The following is an 18,470-nucleotide window of genomic DNA, read 5'->3' on the forward strand; positions in this document are numbered from 1 at the left end:
CGATGGACAGGGAGGCCTGGCATGCTGCAGTCCACGGAGTCGCAAAGAGTCAGACATGACTGAGGAAATGAACCCAACTGATGCAGAGTATATTTCCAGTGAGGAAGTATTTCTGATGAGAAAGCCTAAGAAAGTGAGTATCATGAGATGTTTTAAGTAACCAGTTTTTCTGGTGACTTGAGTAGAAGAAATGACAGAATGTGGTCCACTGGAGAAGGGAATGGCAAACCACTTCAGTATTCTTGCCTTGAGAACCCCATGAACAGGGTGAAAAGGCAAAAAGATAGGACACTAAAAGGTAACTCCCCAAGGTGGTAGGTGCCCAATACGCTACTGGAGATCAGTGGAGAAATAACTCCAGAAAGAATGAAGAGACAGAGCCAAAGCAAAAACACCACCCAGTAGTGGATGTGACTGGTGATAGAAGCAATGCCCAATGCTGTAAAGAACATTATTGCTGTAGGAACCTGGAATGTTAGATCCGTGAATCAAGGCAAATTAGAAGCGATCAAACAGATGGCAAGAGTAAACGTTGACTTTTTAAGAATCAGCGAACTAAAATGGACTGGAATGGGTGAATTTAAAACAGATGACCATTATATTTACTACTGTGGACAAGAATCCCTTAGAAGAAATGGAGTAGCAATCATGGTCAACAAAACAGTCCAAAATGCGGTACTTGGTTGCAGTCTCAAAAATGACAGAATGATCTCTGTTTGTTTTCAAGGCAAACCATTCAATATCACAGTAATCCATCTCTATGCCCCAACCAGTAACGCTGAATAAGCTGAAGTTGAACGGTTCTATGAAGACCTACAAGACCTTCTAGAATTAACACCCAAAAAAGATGTCCTTTTCATTATAGGGGACTGGAATGCAAAAGTAGGAAGTCAAGAAACACCTGGAGTAACAGGCAAATTTGGGCTTGGAGTACAGAATGAAGCAGGGCAAAGGCTAATAGAGTTCTGCCAGGAGAACGCACTAGTCATAGCAAACACCCTCTTCCAACAACACAAGAGAAGACTCTACACACAGACATCACCAGATGGTCGACACTGAAATCAGACTGATTATATTCTTTGCAGCCAAAGAAGGAGCTCTATACAGTCAGCAAAAACAAGACCAGGAGCTGATTGTGGCTCAGATCATGAACTCCTTATTGCTAAATTCAGACTTAAATTGAAGAAAACAGGGAAAACCACTAGACCATTCAGGTATGACCTAAATCAAATCCCTTATGATTATACAGTGGAAGTGAGAAATAGATTTAAGGGATTAGATCTGATAGACACAGTGCCTGATAAACTATGGATGGAGGTTCGTGACATTGTACAGGAGACAGGAATCAAGACCATCCCCAAGAAAAAGAAATGCAAAAATGACTGTCTGAGGAGGCCTTACAAATAGCTGTGAAAAGAAGAGAAGCCAAAAGCAAAGGAGAAAAGGAAAGATATACACATTTGAATGCAGAGTTCCAAAGAACAGCAAGGAAAGATAAGAAGGCCTTTCTCAGTGATCAGTGCAAAGAAATAGAGGGAAAAAATAGAATGAGAAAGATTAGAGATTTCTTCAAGAAAATCAGAGATACCCAGGGAACATTTCATGCAAAGATGGGCTCAATAAAGGACAGAAATGGAATGGACGTAACAGAAGCAGAAGATATTACGAAGAGGTAGCAAGAATACACAGAAGAACTGTACAAAAAAGATCTTCACAACCCAGATAATCACGATGGTGTGATCACTCAACTAGAGCCAGACACCCTTGAATGTGAAGTCAAGTGGGCCTTAGAAAGCATCACTATGAACAAAGCTAGTGGAGGTGATGGAATTCCAGTTGAGCTATTTCAAATCCTAGAAGACGATGCTGTGAAAAGTGCTGCACTCAATATGCCAGCAAATTTGGAAAACTCAGCAGTGGCCACAGGAATGGAAAAGGTCAGTTTTCATTCCAATCCCAAAGAAAGGCAATGGCAAAGAATGCTCAAACTACCGCACAATTGCACTCATCTCACACGCTAGCAAAGTAATGCTCAAAATTCTCCAAGCCAGGCTTCAACAGTATGTGAACCGTGAACTTTCACACGTTCAAGCTGTTTCTAGAAAAGGCAGAGGAACCAGAGATCAAATTGCCAACGCCTGCTAGATCATCGAAAAAGCAAGAGAGTTCCAGAAAAACATCTATTTCTGCTTCATTGACTATGCCAAAGCCTTTGATTGTGTGGATCACCATCAACTGTGGAAAATTCTGAAGGAGATGAGAATACCAGACCACCTGACCTGCCTCTTGAGAAATCTGTATGCAGGTCAAGAAGCAACAGTTAGAACTGGACACGGAACAAACAGACTGGTTCCAAATAGGAAAAGGAGTACGTCAAGGCTGTATATTGTCACCCTGCTTATTTAACTTTGTGCAGAGTACATCATGAGAAACGCTGGGCTGGAAGAAGCACAAGCTGGAATCAAGATTGCCGGGAGAAATATCAGTAACCTCAGATATGCAGATGACACCACCCTTATGGAAGAAAGTGAAGAAGAACTAAAAAGCCTCTTGATGAAAGTGAAAGAGGAGAGTGAAAAAGTTGGCTTAAAGTTCAACATTCAGAAAACAAAGATCATGGCATCCGGTCCCATCACTTCATGGCAAATAGATGGAGAAACAGTGGAAACAGTGGCAGACTTTATTTCTGGGGGCTCCAAAATCACTGCAGATGGTGACTGAAGCCATGAAATTAAAAGACACTTTCTCCTTGGAAGAAAAGTTATGACCAACCTAGATAGTATATTAAAAACCAGAGACATTACTTTGTCAACAAAGGTCCATCTAGTCAAGTCTACAGTTTGTCCAGTAGTCATGTATGGATGTGAGAGTTGGACTACAAAGAAAGCTGAGCACAGAAGAATTGATGCTTTTGAACTGTGGTGTTGGAGAAGACTCTTGAGAGTCCCTTGGACTACAAGGAGATCCAATCAGTCCATCCTAAAGGCGATCAGTCCTGAATGTTCATTGGAAGGACTGATGTTGAAGCTGAAACCCCAATACTTTGGCCACCTGATGCAAAGAGCTGTCATTTGAAAAGACTCTGATGCTGGGAAAGATTGAGGGCAGGAGGAGAAGGGGATGACAGAGGATGAGATGGCTGGATGACATCAGCAACTTGATGGACATGAGTTTGAGTAAACTCTGGGAGTTGGTGATGGACAGGGAGGCCTGGTGTGCTGCAGTCCATGGGGTCACAAAGAAACATGACTGAGTGACTGAGCTGAACTGAGCAGAAGAAATTCATAAGTAACTATAAATCGTTGCCCTACCTACTGAGTCATCAGTCAAAGAAAGGAGACACAGGGAATAAACACTCCTGCAGTGGGCTCTGTTGGCTAACCACTCAATACAGAGCCTCCTAAGAGAATTCTGATTTTGGTTAATTTTTTAGGTCAATAAAGAGGCCCCAGAGTCAGTTTGGTCCCAACTGATGCCCTAAAGTTCCCTGGCAGCTGTTTATGGTCCAGAGGTTGTAGACACCTTAAGTTGTCCCCATCAACTTTAACTGGACAGGATCCAACCAGACACGTCCCAGGTGCAGGGCCTAAGAGACTCGGGTTCAATCCCTGGGTTGGGAAGGTCCCCTGGAAAAGGAAATGGCAACCCACTCCAGTATTTGTGCCTGGAGAATCCTATGGACAGAGGAGCCTGGCGGGCCTTGGTCCATAGAGTCTCAGAGAGTCAGACACGACTGAAGCATCTTGACACAAACGCACATCTAGAGACTAAGGATTAGCATACTCTATGGTTAGAGGCTCTCTCCTGCTAGTCATGGATAAGAAACACACAGCCCTTACTGCCTTGAAACCACAAAGTGAAACAGATTTAGGATGAAATGATGCTGTGCGCTAAGCCAGAGAGACAGAGAGAACCAGACTCTTGAATAACACTGTTGAACTCCTGCACCAACAAACCACCAATCTCCCCTTTCAATTCCAGCAACAAAATTCCTTTCATCCCCTCTGAGGACTTTCCTGCCCCTTGCACTTACACTGCAAAGGAGAGTATGACACTGTAAAGAACCTTCAGGTGGCAAGGGAGCAGTCCAGAAGTTTTGGGCAACCATGGATGACAACGTATCTACTACCTTCTGCATCCACAATGGCCTAAAAAGCTTTTCAGAGCTCCAACCCCTAGAAACACGGCACCTAGTGTAAGAAATAATAGAAACACTTTAATCTTTGCAGAAATAAAAACCACATTTGCATTCTCAACTCTCCATTCCTGAAAGAATAAAAACTCACAAACAATCTGAATTATTTAGGTTAAGAGGGTTGTCAACGGCCATATTTCCCCTGAATTACAATTCCCCTTCTCCTTTCACATCACAAAAGCATCACTGGGATTATCCCACAAATAGCCAGGTACAATTATCTGCAGCATCTTCTGCCCGGGCCCCATTTAAACTCGTGTAGGTATCCATGCACATAACCAGCCATCAACCCAGCCCCACAGGCATGCTGCGGATTCATTTCCTTAAGTCACGCCTGAAGATCACCAGGTCCACTGACAGCAGTGATCACCCTCCTGGGTGTAGAGTCCTGAGCACTCGTGTGCCCTCCTCAGCCTCACAGTTCATCATTCAACTCATTTTGCAGCAGGTGAGGAAGAGGAAGCACAGAGCAGCTGAGCCCTGAGACACGATGAGTAAGGGATGGAGCCTCTGTGTCTGGCTCCTGCTGCCCGTCTCCCTGCTCTACCACTCGCTGCCTCTGCTGAAAAGCTCACTCAGATCCACCAGTTACAAGACCCAGCGAAATAAAAGGCGATTCATACACAAAATGAAATGAAAAGAAAGTTTAATAAATTCTTACTTGTTTACCAGTGGAATACTAAGGGCCCAGCCGGCAGCCAAGTCTGGATATTTAAAAACTGTAGGATTTTCAGAAAAGGCATAATGGTGAATTATTGTAGATTCTTCGTCATGTAATGCTTTTCCTAAAAACCATTCCTGTTAAATAAAGATAGAAAAAAATTTTTAAAAAGCCATTCAGGCAAGACTCAAAACAAATAGTACCATTAGTTTTAGTTAAATATTCTGAGTGATAAAGCATAAGCACAGATTATATATTTTTTAAGAATTTTAACAAAAATATAATACTCATATGATAATGAATACAGCATAATCTTTGCCTATGAAGAAAGCAATTTAAGATCACACCATCAGGATGAACAAAATGTTAGTCATCATTACACTATAAACACAAAAATGTTACTTTATAAATATTTCCTATCAAAATACTATTAAAGGAAAGTGTTCCTTTTTTTGTGTAGTTCAACATTTATTTAATGAATTTAGGAACAAAGTGATAGTCTATGAATACAACTTGAATATAAAAACAATCAAGTGTAGAAATTTATATACTAATTTATTTGTACTGGCTTCCCTGATAGCTCAGTTGGTAAAGAATCCACCTGCAATGCAAGAAACCCTGGTTTGGGAAGATCCACTGGAGAAGGGGTAGGCTACCCACTCCAGTATTCCTGGGCTTCCCTTGTGGCTCAGCTGGTAAAGGATGTGCCTGCAATGTGGGAGACCTGGGTTTGATTATTTTTATTGACCAAAGCAGAGTCAGTAGGCTGAAAGATGACACACTCAAATTTAGGATAATTCAAGAGGTTTATTTGCCAAAGGGACCGTAACTCTCCCAGGTATGAGGGGTCAGGAAAGAGCCATGAGTGAGACGGCGGGAGTCAGCACGGAGCCCATGGCTGCAGAGTGGTCCCCACCCTCTGGTGCTTGAGAGATGAGAGGAAGGAGAAAACAGAAAATTCCTTCCAGAACCAGTGCTTACTTTATTCATTCATTCAATTAACATTTACTATTTGTTATCAATTACCATTTATCCCTTACCAGGTGGGGACAGAGCTTATACAACAGTGGGGAGACAGAAAGCAATCAAGAAAATAAAATGAGTTCAGATAGTGACTGCATGTGCTACGATGAAAGTAAAACAGAGTGACGGGGACCACCCTGGAAAGAGAGGGAACCTCTTAGGAGACCACTGAACTCAGCTTTAAGATCACTAAGCTGAGCACACATCTGGGGAATAACAGGTGAGGCAGTTGATATAAAGTCCCTGAAGTGGGAAAAAAAAAAAAACTTGATATATATTTGATGAAAAAATTTAGTTCGGTGTGGCTGGAAGATACTGGATATGGGAAATAAGGTACAAAAGAGAAGCCGAAGAGAGACCAGGGTTCGTATGTCACAAGAGAACAGCCTGGGTCAGACCTACTCTCCCACCAAGAACAAGTACAAAAGCTGGAGAAGTTCTTAGAGCAGATGATTGAGAGCAAACAGGATGTGAGGGTTAACATCCCAGAGAGCAGGAGAGCCGACCCATGGGAACCCCATATTCATCTTCTTTACCCTTGAGGAAGTTGCTGGTTCTCAGAGCAAAGGAAAAGCTATGACAAACCTAGACAGTGTATTAAAGCAGAGACATCCCTTTGCAGATAACGGTCCATATAGTCAAAGCTATGGTTTTTCCAGTAGTTGTATACAGATGTGACAATTGGATCATAAAGAAGGCTGAGCACCAAAGAATTTATGTTTTCGAACTGTGGCACTGGAGAAGACTCTTGAGTCCCTTGGACAGCAAAGAGATCAAACCCGTCAATCCTAAAGGAAATCAACCCTGAATATTAAATTGGAAGGACTGATGCTGAAGCTCCAATACTTTGGCCACCTGATGCAAAGAGGTGACTCATTTGAAACGACCCTGATGCTGGGAAAGATTGAAGGCAGGAGGAGAAGGGGATGGCAGAGGACGAGACGGTTGGATGGCATTACCGACTCAATGGACATGAGTTTGAGCAAGCTCCGGGAGTTGGTGATGGACAGGGAAGCCTGGAGTGCTGCAGTCCATGGGGTTGCAGAGTTGGACGAGACTGACCAATGGAACAAGAGCAAAGGACAGCGCAGCACAGAGAGTGGCCCCTGGGGGCTCCTGTATGGCTGCACCGCAGAGACAGCTGGAGCCGGAGGCTGCCGCGGGGGTAGGGGCTGGCGGGCACCCAAAGGAGCGATACCAACATTCTGCCTGCAATCTCCCTTCAACTCCTAGGATACACGAAAACCAAGAGAAAATCACAGGAACCAAGTGGAAAACAGCAGTGAAGTGGCTAAAATCTAAGCAGAGGAAAACTTTAGCAGTAGTTCTGGGAGCCCAAGGCTGGAGTACAGGGTCTACCGGGGGAAAGGGTCTACGGATAAGGGCAGTCTGTAAACAGACCCACCCAAACAAGGTCTACAACCCCAGAGAAGATCCAGTCTTCCTGTAGGAAGGGATACCACCCACAATCTCTTCAGTTTTTCACATCAAAGAGCTGACACTGAGTGAAAATTAACCCTGTACACCAAGAAACAGGACCACACCAAAAACAGAAAAATGAGAACTAGAGCTTCACAAATAAGATTTGGCAGTTAAACTATAGTTAATATGGTTAAGAAAATAGATGAAAAGATGATTTTTACCAAAGAACTAGAACCTATAAACAAGAGCCAGATAGAAATTCTAAAACTGAATAATGCAAAAGCTAAAATTAAGAATTCAAGTGAATATCAGACATTAATAATATTGGGTTGGCCAAGAAGTTTGAGTTTGTACAGAAAAACCCAAACTGACTTTTTGGCCAACCCCAATACAAGAGATACCAGGGCTTCAGCTAATAGCTGAAGCTGGTAAAGAATCTGCCTGCAATGCAGGAGACCCCGGTTCGATTCCTGGGTTGGCAAGATCCACTGGAGAAGGGAAAGGCTGATAGACAGGGATGCCGTCTCCGAGATGCGGGAGACTGAGGTGGAAGAGGAACAAAGGGGAACGCAGAGTTCATGTTTGAACCGGGCGAGTCTGCAGCTCCTGCTGGGCTGTGGGCACGGGATCAGAAAGCGCGAAACTCACTCCCTTGGCTCCTTCACTCGTGGCTCAACCTGACATGAGCTGTGAAGCTCTTCCTAAATACCCCAAACAGAGAAGGAAGTCCACCCCCAGCCTATCCGGCATCCCTCTCATTTTGTGTTCTTTTTCTCCACAGCACTTACTACCATCTGATGCAGAATTTCAGGTCTGCCTACTGCCCGTCTCCCTGGCATCACTATGAACACTCCCTCCTTGTGACCCGGGGTGGTGTCCATTTCACCCGCCACTCTATCTGCAGGCCCCCTCACCTGCCCCAGGTGCTCCAAGTTTTGTGTTAAATGATGCACCAATCCTGGGAGAGCTTTCATAGGCAACCATTAAAGAAACGTCAGCAGGATCGTCAAGTACCCAAAGTTCTAAAGCTTGGTAGTATTTTCTGTTATCCAGCCATCACGACCTCCCTCCCTATTCCTTATCAGAAAATAAAAGCAGGAGAGAGACAGTGCTGTCTCCTAAGAGCCCTCTTCTGCTCATGGCTGTATTTCAAACACCTCCCCGTCTCAGTCTGGGTCAGTTCAGCAACAAGTTATAAATGAGCAGACATGAAAGGTCTAGGTTCCTAGTTCCACCCGAGGATTTCTTCCCACCACTTTATGGATATATGAAGTCACCACTGGGCAAGGGAAGTAATTATAAAGCAAATAACCTTGGCTTAAGATAGAAAATTCAACATCTTAAAAATTCAAATGACTAAACATTGACCAACGTGAAAATCATCACATTTAACATACCATGTAAATATAGCTTGTTTAAAGAAAATAAACACTTCATCATAAATAAATGATAATTTTATCATTTCAATTTTCAGTATATTTTAGCACTTTTCTCAATAATCTTCCACTATTATAATCTCCTGTTCCAAACATAAATTTATGCAGAACATGTTTTTATATTTTAATGCTTAAGAGCAGTGTTTGGCTATCTAGTATATAAGACTGTTTTTCAATATTTTTGTGGGGGGTTATACTGTAAAGTGGGCTTCCCTGGTGGCTCAGACAGTAAAGAATCTTCCTGTAATGCGGGAGACCTGGGTTCGATCCCGGGTAGGGAAGAGCCCCTGGAGAAGGGCATGGCAACCCACTCCACTATTCTTGTCTTGCCTGGAGAATCCGCATGGACAGAGGAGCCTGTCCATGCTGCAGTCCTTGGGGTCACAGAGTCGGACACAACTGAGCAACTAAGCATCAGTTCAGTCAGTTCAGTTGCTCAGTCATGTCCGACTCTTTGCGACCCCATGAATCGCAGCACGCCAGGCCTGCCTGTCCATCACCAACTCCCGGAGTTCACTCAAACTCACGTCCATCGAGTCAGTGATGCCATCCATCCATCTCATCCTCTGTCGTTCCCTTCTCCTCCTGCCCCCAATCCCTCCCAGCACCAGAGTCTTTTCATAGACGCATATTATAAACTACTCTAAGTGAGAAATTGGGAGAAGGCAATGGCACCCCACTGTAGTACTCTTGCCTGGAGAATCCCAGGGACGGGGGAGCCTGGTGGGCTGCCGACTATGGGGTCGCACAGAGTCAGACGCAACTTAGCAGCAGCAGCAAGGGGGAAATTAATACATATTCTGTGAAGAAGCACTCCCTGTCGTGTCCCTCTTTGTGACCCCATGGACTGCTCTCCAGGCCAGAATACTGGAATGCATAGCCATTCCCTTCTCTAGGGGATCTTCCCAACCCAGGAATTGAATCCAGGTCTCCACACTGCAGGTGGATTCTTCACCAGCTGAGCTGCCAGGGAAGCCCAGTGATTTTCCTAATGACTTCTTAATAAAGACTATTAAGACAAACTGTAAAAGAATAACTCAGTGCTCTAGTAGTATCTTAGAATTACTCTTTGCCAGCACTCATGTTTTACCTCTATTAAGAATTAAAAATTAAAGACATTTCAGCAAATGCACACATAATAAAAGGATACTGTAGGGGAAAAAGAAAACCAGAAAGACTTCAATAAGATATAGAAACTTACAGAAATCACCCAGAAAGGCAATTAACAGAGATTAATTACTTTAATAAAGACTGAAGTTTCTCATTTAAAATATTGTATAACAGCATAAATTTAATTGGCGAGAATGACAAGATATTGAAGGGAAACAATGTCAGAATCCAGTGAAATAATGACATTCTAACACATATTATTTTAATATAGTTTATTTGTGTCAGTGTCAAAACTAGGTTTGTTTTATACTTTTCTCCTAAAATTTCCTATGGTCGGGGGAAGAAAACACTGGTTTGAGCTAACTTCAACATCATGTAATTTTTATTCCCTAGTGCTAGTTTTAAATGAAATAAAACATCCTTGACTTTTTTTCATGTGGTAGAGCTCACAAAAGAAGAAAATGTCTTATTTTACCTCTGTTCTGTACTTGATTTTCATGAACTTGCTCTGAACTTTTAAATTTATCATTCCAATTTTCATTAAAAAGCACAGTGAGTCACCATCTTCTGTACAGAATTAGAGCTATGGATAATGGAAAAAATAATCTCCAGGTGAAGCGAACACTAGGAGGCGATTAAAACTCCTACATTCCAAAAAAGAGCTGGGAGTTTTTCTCAAGTCAAAGGAAAACATAAAAGCCTAACAAATCTTTTACATAAAACATGGCACAAAGCACACAGACACTGCTCAGCACCATCTGAAAAGACTGGATCAGACACATTCATAAATCTTCTCTCCTTTGAAGGAATTTTTTTTTTAACCTAACAACTTTCTCATTCAATTATATCTCTGTTTTCCCAGAAGTCAAAAGCATGAAAAGAAATCATAATGGGTCCTTACAGCATTTAAAAAGCATCAAGACCAGTGGTTTTATTGTAGTAACAAACTTTCCAACCAACGTAATGGTTGGAAACCAACCTAATGGTCACCATTGCCCAATTCTGTGTGTGTCCACATCAACAAACCCCATGGGCACTAGGAAGCCACGGCTCCTTTTCCGTACCCTCACTGAATCTGATTCACTTCTGGAGTGGGCATCAGAACAGGGGTGGGCGGGTGTCCATCAGTACCAGAAAGGACCCAATTCCACTTATTCCACACTGAAAGAACCCCATAAATTGATCAGGGCGTAACCTGGACTTCTCCAAGAGAACCGAACAGCCTAATTTACCCTCCAGAAAGCTCCAGAGCTGCCTGTCAACCTTCAGAGATACTGCACGTAGCCCAGCAGGACAGCTGACGTTTCAGAGTTACTCAGTCCTACACAAATATTTAGGGTTTCTCAGGCGGCTCAGTGGTAAAGAATCCACCTGCCAATGCAGGAGACACAGGAGATGTTTATCCCTGAGTCAGGAAGATCCCCTGGAGGAGAGCGTGGCAACCCACCGCAGTATCCTTGCCTGGGAAATCCCATGGACACAGGCGCCTGGCGGGCTACAGTCCATGAGGTCACAAACAGTCAGACACGACTGAGCATGCACGCGCACGCACACACGCGCACACACACACACATATTCACTGACCACCTAGTAAGTGTTAAACACTGTGTTCAGCACTCAGAACTTAGGGGTAAACATGATCCATCTGCAACATCCTATCTGCATGAGATAAACTGTTAAAATATGAAGGCAGGGGTGAACTTTTCTCACAAGGTGTATCTGTCTCACCTCCAGCCCTTCTCAGATACTGTTTCCTCTGCTTAGAGTTCTCTCTCCTACTAACTCCTACTCACTCCATGGGACTCAGGTTAAATGTCACATTACGTCATGACCTTCCCAAATAAGATCTGATGCCCTGCTGTGTTGCTCCTAACAATGCCCAGTGTTTCCCTTAAAAGATGTCTCACTTTTAACTGTAACTGCTTCTTCCACGGTGCATCACTCCCTGCTACGCTGCACCATCCATCCAGTCAAGACCCTTGTCTGTCTGTCCAAGCTCCTGCTATCATAGTGCCCAACACACAGCTGGTACTCAAAGTTATTTCTTACCTAACACAATATGCAGTCATTGTTGACAAAGAGAAATAACCAATTTGAACTTATTTCTGAACTCTGGTTTATAGTTTTCTTAATTTTCTAAAACTGGTAAAACATATAGGTGTTTTTTTTTTTTTTCATTTAAAAATGGCTCATTGTAACTTTCATCTGTCTGATAGCTCCAAACCTCAACGAGAATTATTTAACATTGTTTCCAGATATTTAACTGCTATTTCATTCTTTTTTCTTTAAAGTTAAAGCAAGTTTACTGAGATACACATTCCATATAATATGCTGCATAGCACAGGGTGAGAGCAGCCTATTTTGTTCTTCTTAATTTTAAATTAAGTGTTTTTTATTGGACTGAAAAACCTGTTAATCAAAATTAAACTTCCTTTAAGCACTTTCTCCATGCAAAATAAAAATACTTGAAGTTGTATTTACCTTTGATGGGTCGTATCTTCTGAGTGTTTCTAAGAGTTGTACAATTTCTATTCTTGTCTCTTCTTCACAGAAGAAAATCCATGATGAATTTCTGCTATACATTACAGAAAAGCTGAGAAAAGGAAAGATTCTAGTAATCATTCTTATAAAGTGAGTTTATAACAAGGTTTAAAACTTACTAAGGAAGAGAAAGCAGGAAGCAAATAAAGGACATACAAAATAGCATGAAATCTGAATTTTTTCCCCTGTTATTTTTCTTCCATGTATAGTTTCAGCTTATATTAATAGAAAAGCCAGATACTAATGGTTTACAAAACAGCCAGAGTTCAAGTTAACTCTTTCCATGACAAACCCCAGCTCAACAGATCTCAAAATCAGTCTCAAAATATCAAATATACTGATATTATATCTTTTAAGAAAGAAACATTTAAAAATAAAAGCTATTCATGATTAAGAATCAATCATTAAGAAATCTGATTAAGGTAGCAGTTATAGAATCCAAAGACTTTACTTGCTGACTTTCGGGAAAAACACGCTTAGTGAGAAAACAAGGAAGCCTACAAGTGTCAGGTAGGGAGGCCAATGATGAGCACGTTTCAAGGGCAACGTACCGCGGTAGCAACGGAAGTATGGTCCACGCGCCTTCCTGCTGAGCCAGCTGGTGAAGGAGAAGCACTGTGGGCATTTCCTGAAGAAACAACCATCAGACCAAAACATAAATAACACAATATGGCCACAACGATTTCTTTAAGAGACTCAAATTTCAAACCAGGTATTTTCAAAGATCTGACATTTTATTCTTCATACTACTCTCTTCTTTTTTCTTCTCTTCGGGAGCCGCTGGAAATGAAGGACTTTAACTGAACCCACACAAGCTCCCCAGCGCCTAGGCTCCAGACAGCGCTGAAGCCCTGAAATTTGCATATCTGCAGTTGGACTGTGAAGAAGGCTGAGCGCCAAAGAATTGATGCTTTTGAACTGTGGTGTTGGAGAAGACTCTTGAGAGTCCCTTGGACTGCAAGGAGATCCAGCCAGTCCATTCTGAAGGAGATCAGCCCTGGGATTTCTTTGGAAGGAATGATGCTAAAGCTGAAACTCCAGTACTTTGGCCACCTCATGCGAAGAGTTGACTCATTGGAAAAGACTCTGATGCTGGGAAGGATTGGGGGCAGGAGGAGAAGGGGACGACCGAGGATGAGATGGCTGGATGGCATCATGGACTCGATGGATGTGAGTCTGAGTGAACTCCAGGAGATGGTGATGGACAGGGAGGCCTGGCGTGCTGCAATTCATGGGGTCACAAAGAGTCGGACACGACTGAGCAACTGAACTGAAGTGAACTGAACTGAACTGAACTGAAAGCCGACTGGAAAGGAAGAGCCCCGGGCAAGTGAGGGAAAACTCAGAGGTATAAACACAGCTTTTACTGTGTACCCAACGGAGGAAGCATGTGGAAAATGGAAAATAAAACACTTCGGCTAAACAAAAGGAATAATATACAATTTATCTCATGTGAAGAAAAACATTTTAGAATGCCCTAAAAACACTAAAACACCATCATAATGAAGAGCTTCAGTTCTGAATACTAGAAATAGAATCCTTAAGTATTCAGGCAACAACAGTAACAGTATAATGATGGAATTTCAAAATCTATAAGCTTAGTAAGAACGAAGATCCAGAAAGAGAGACAACTATAGCCATATATACATGCATACATATACATGCTACTGCGGCTAAGTCGCTTCAGTCGTGTCCGACTCTGTGCGACCCCATAGACGGCAGCCCACCAGGCTCCCCTGCCCCTGGGATTCTCCAGGCAAGAACACTGGAGTGGGTTGCCATTTCCTTCTCCAATGCATGAAAGTGAAAAGTGAAAGTGAAGTCGCTCAGTCGTGTCTGACTCTTAGCAACCCCATTGACTGCAGCCCACCAGGCTCCTCTGTCCATGGGATTTTCCAGGCAAGAGTACTGGAATGGAGTGCCATTGCCTTCTCCAGCATACATATACATAGAGACTCATATTTTTTAAGCTATAAATACAAAATGATTAAGCAGTATTCAATCTATTTCCAGTTGTGACAAGCCAAAAGTCAGACATATAATATGCTTGAACACGCCACAACAAACTTCAGCATATTCTGTGCTTTATACAAGCTATATCCAGGTAACTATTACAGAGAAAAGACTTTAAGGATACATGTTTAACTATTTGACCTGGAAAATCCCAAGGACAGAGGAGCCTGGTAGGCTGCAGTCCATGAGGTTGCTAAGAGTCAGACACGACTGAGTGACTTCACTTTCACTTTTCACTTTCATGCATTGGAGAATGAAATGGCAATGTACTCCAGTGTTCTTGCCTGGAGAATCCCAGGGACGGGGGAGCCCGTTGGGCTGCTGTCTATGGGGTCACACAGAATCGGACACGACTGAAGTGACTTAGCAGCAGCAGCAGCAAGGTTATATCACACTAACAATATGGAATGTTACAGAGAAAAGCAAACCCTCAAGTTTGAATTAGCAGCTACCCAATGTAACTCTGGGCTTTCCTACTGTTGATTCTGAATAATGAAGTAATTCTCACTGTCTTTCAAAATTTGTTATATGTATACATATACACATACTAGCTATATGTTTTATACACATATATGCCACACATGTACATGTATATGCAGTATATGCCAGATATATATATACACATATATAGCTATATGCTATATACATATATATGCCATATATACACAAATATATACCACACACATATTCATAGGGAATTATATAAGAGAAAAAATCATGTGTGAAGATAATAACTTTAATACTTGCATTAAAATTTCAAATAATTATTTGTTGTTCAGTCACTATGTTGTGTCCCAACTCTTTGCGGCCCCATGGACTGCAACATGACAGGCTTCCCTGTCCTTCACTATCTCCTGGAGTTCTCTCAAACTCATTAGGAGCGTGCTAATATGCATTAGCAAGAAAAGAAACACAGACGACACTAAAAAAAAAAGTCTTACAAGAAAATAAGTAGCAAATGAGCTGTTATGTAGCAAATGAAATTATAATAATGAAGACATTATGACAATGGGAATGTCTTTACGTTAAATATTAAAACAGACATAACTCCAACCATGCAAAATAAAACAGAGAGCGTAAGGGAGCCAGAAAAATGAAAATATTTATGTCAGAATGATGAAATGATTACATATACACTTTAAACTATCTGTTAAGTAAAAATCTGTTTTCAGCAGAAATAAATACAAAAATTTGGCTTCCAAACAAGAACCACCCATCTGAGTTATACAGCAAGTCATAGGAAATATACAAGGGATGGCAACAAGTATTGATATGACACCAGACAAGTAACCTCAGCAGAAAGACTGTGAGGGCACTTGCCAGGCAAAGATGCAAAGAAGGTCAGGATGATAAAAGTGCAGCAAGGGTTTGGGCAGTACAAAGGAGGAGTTGAATTCTAGACTAAAATAAGCTCTCTGGGTTGCTAGTAGGTTACAATCTTTTCTATCTCCATCACTTTTTGTTTACTAAATCATATGCCTGGATTTCGTATTTGCTTCAGTTGGTTAACACAAAAATGGTAGTCAAGTTTTCTGTACCTCTGCATCTCCAAATAGAAGTATTTCAAAAACTAGTGTGCTGTTGACAACTATCTCCAAATATGTCTCAAAATATAAAATAGGTCCTCACCTGATACTCAAAAACATGATCTTGAATAAGCCAAGGCCATTTGTGAGAGTTGGACCACAAAGAAGGCTGAGCACCGAAAAACTGGTGCTTTCAAATTGTGGTGTTGGAGAAGAATTCCTTGAGGGCTCCAGGGACAGCGAGGAGATCAAACCTATCAATTCTAATGGAAATCAATCCTGAATACTCATTGGAAACACTAATGCTGAAGCTCCAATACTTTGGCCACCTGATGCAAAGCGTTGACTCATTGAAAAAGACCCTGATGCTGAGAAAGACTGACGGCAAGAGGAGAAAAGGGCAACAGAGAATGAGATGGTCAGATAGTATCACCAACTCAATGGACATGAATTTGAGCAAACTCCAGGACATAGTGAAGGACAGGAGAGCTCATCAACTGAACAACAATAACATTTTACTTAGAAAGTTTTGTCTATTAATCCTCAGAAAGTATCAATAGCTTTTATTCTTGTTTTATATATACATATGTGTGTATATATGTATGTATGTGTATATATGCATTGTGTCTGTATGCACACACAGACCAGACTTAGGTACACACATACGCATATGTATTGGGTTGGCCAAAATGTTCATTTGGAGTTTTCTGTAAGGTGTTATAGAAAAATGCAAATAAACTTTTTGGCCAACCAAATATTAGCATGCTGTGGCTGTGCTCAGTCCAGCTCTTTGCAACCCATGGACTGTAGTGCCCCAGGCTCCTCTGCCCATGAGATCATCCCGGCAAGAATATAGGAGCAGGTTGCCATTTCCTCCTCCAGGGGATCTTCCAGACCCAGGAATCAAACCCATGTCTCTTGCATCTCCTACATTGGCAGGCGGATTCTTTACCACTGCACCACCTGGAAGCCTTTATTAGCACCCTGAGATAAAATAATTTAAAAGGTAACAAAAAATGTTCCATCAAATGATCTCTCAGTTCTTAACACTGTAATAATTTATATTCTGTCTATTCTACCCATACCACAAGACTTATACCTCTTTTAAGTACCATATCGACAGTTTAAAGCACTTTTGGACACAAAGACCATTTTTTAAAATGTAATGCCTGGCTGAATAAGAAAGAGTTTTCAAACAAAAAGTCAAGGGAAAAGTAAGAAAATGTTCCATCAACAGAGCCCTTTGGAATAAAAGCTAGACGCTATAGCAAAGGCACTGATGTGTGGAGTACTGCCTCTCACCAATCTGCTGCTAAGTCGCTTCAGTCGTGCCCAACTCTGTGCGACCCCATAGATGGCCTCCTACCAGGCTCCTCTGTCCCTGGATTCTCCAGGCAGGAACACTGGAGTGGGTTGCCATTTCCTTCTCCAATGCACGAAAGTGAAAAGTGAAAGTGAAGTCGCTCAGTTGTGTCCGACTCTTAGCCACCTCATGGACTGCAGCCCACCAGGCTCCTCCGTCCATGGGATTTTCCAGGCAAGAGTACTGGAGTGGGGTGCCATTACCTTCTCCGTCTCACCGATCTAAAGAATGCTTATTCACCAAACCATGCTACTATTTTAAACCTAAAAGCTGAAGGTAAAATTCTATCAAAAATGAGATAATACCATTTCAGAGGCAAGCATAAGGGAACTAAAAATACAAATAATCAAATAAAGGTAAATAACAGAAGAGGAAAATTTTAAAAAATGGAAAAGTTGATCACGGTAATTTAAATACTTTTAATTCTATTTGTCTCATTGAACCAAAAATCTACACTTCTAGCAGGCATCTGCTTCTATCCTAATAAGCACTTTGAAGTCAGAAAGCCTGGAGGACCTTCCCACAGTACTTCCTTTGAACATTTTTTCTCAAGGCACATTCGCATTTAAAGACACTAATAATTACTGAGAACCAAAAATGCAAAACCAACACTCTCCCTTGTTACCTGGCTCTCATACATATTCATCATCTTCATTCACAAAAAGGTTCAGATTCCACAGTTGAGCATCTGAAGATGCTCTGAGAGGAGAAAGCCCATTATTCTTGATATGGAGGGAGAGAAATCAGTCAAAATTTATATCTAGAAATATCAGTAGCATGAATGAAAATGCCAACATGTCAACGTGGACCAAAGCAGATTAATGTTTTAAATGTCGTAAGTAACTTTAATCATTAGGCAAATTTGGTTTGGGACCACTTCAGTCCTTCTGCCTCTCTCGGAAAAAAAAAAAAAAATTCCGCTAATTTAAATCTGTGATGCTTTCCTTTTCCCTTGTCACAGACTGTTTCCCAAAATCTGAAACTTTCCCTTGCATGTGTGCTAAGTCGCTTCAGTCATGTCCGACTCTTTGTGACCCCATGGACCATCGCCCGCCAGGCTCCTCTGTCCATGGGATTCTCCAGGCAAGAACACTGGAGTGGGTTGCCATGCCCTCCTCCAGGGGATCTCCCTGGCCCAGGGATTGAACCCAGGTCTCTTACGTCTCCTGCACTGGGAGGT

The 18,470-nt window shown here is 41.9% G+C and overlaps 1 protein-coding gene across 1 annotated transcript in view; it reads right to left on the reverse strand.

The window, feature by feature from the left end:
- B3GLCT (beta 3-glucosyltransferase) overlaps positions 1–18,470 on the reverse strand; it is a 108,509-nt gene that overhangs the window by 46,960 nt on the left and 43,079 nt on the right. The window contains exons 5-7 of the mRNA XM_068984356.1: positions 12,940–13,016; positions 12,329–12,440; positions 4,857–4,993 (exon numbers count right to left, since the gene is read on the reverse strand). Of these exons, the coding sequence (XP_068840457.1) occupies positions 4,857–4,993; positions 12,329–12,440; positions 12,940–13,016 (326 nt within the window). The remainder of the gene's footprint in view (positions 1–4,856; positions 4,994–12,328; positions 12,441–12,939; positions 13,017–18,470) is intronic.

This window comes from Capricornis sumatraensis, chromosome 12 (assembly GCF_032405125.1).
Source record: "Capricornis sumatraensis isolate serow.1 chromosome 12, serow.2, whole genome shotgun sequence".
In the NCBI taxonomy this organism is placed as follows: Eukaryota; Metazoa; Chordata; class Mammalia; order Artiodactyla; family Bovidae; genus Capricornis; species Capricornis sumatraensis.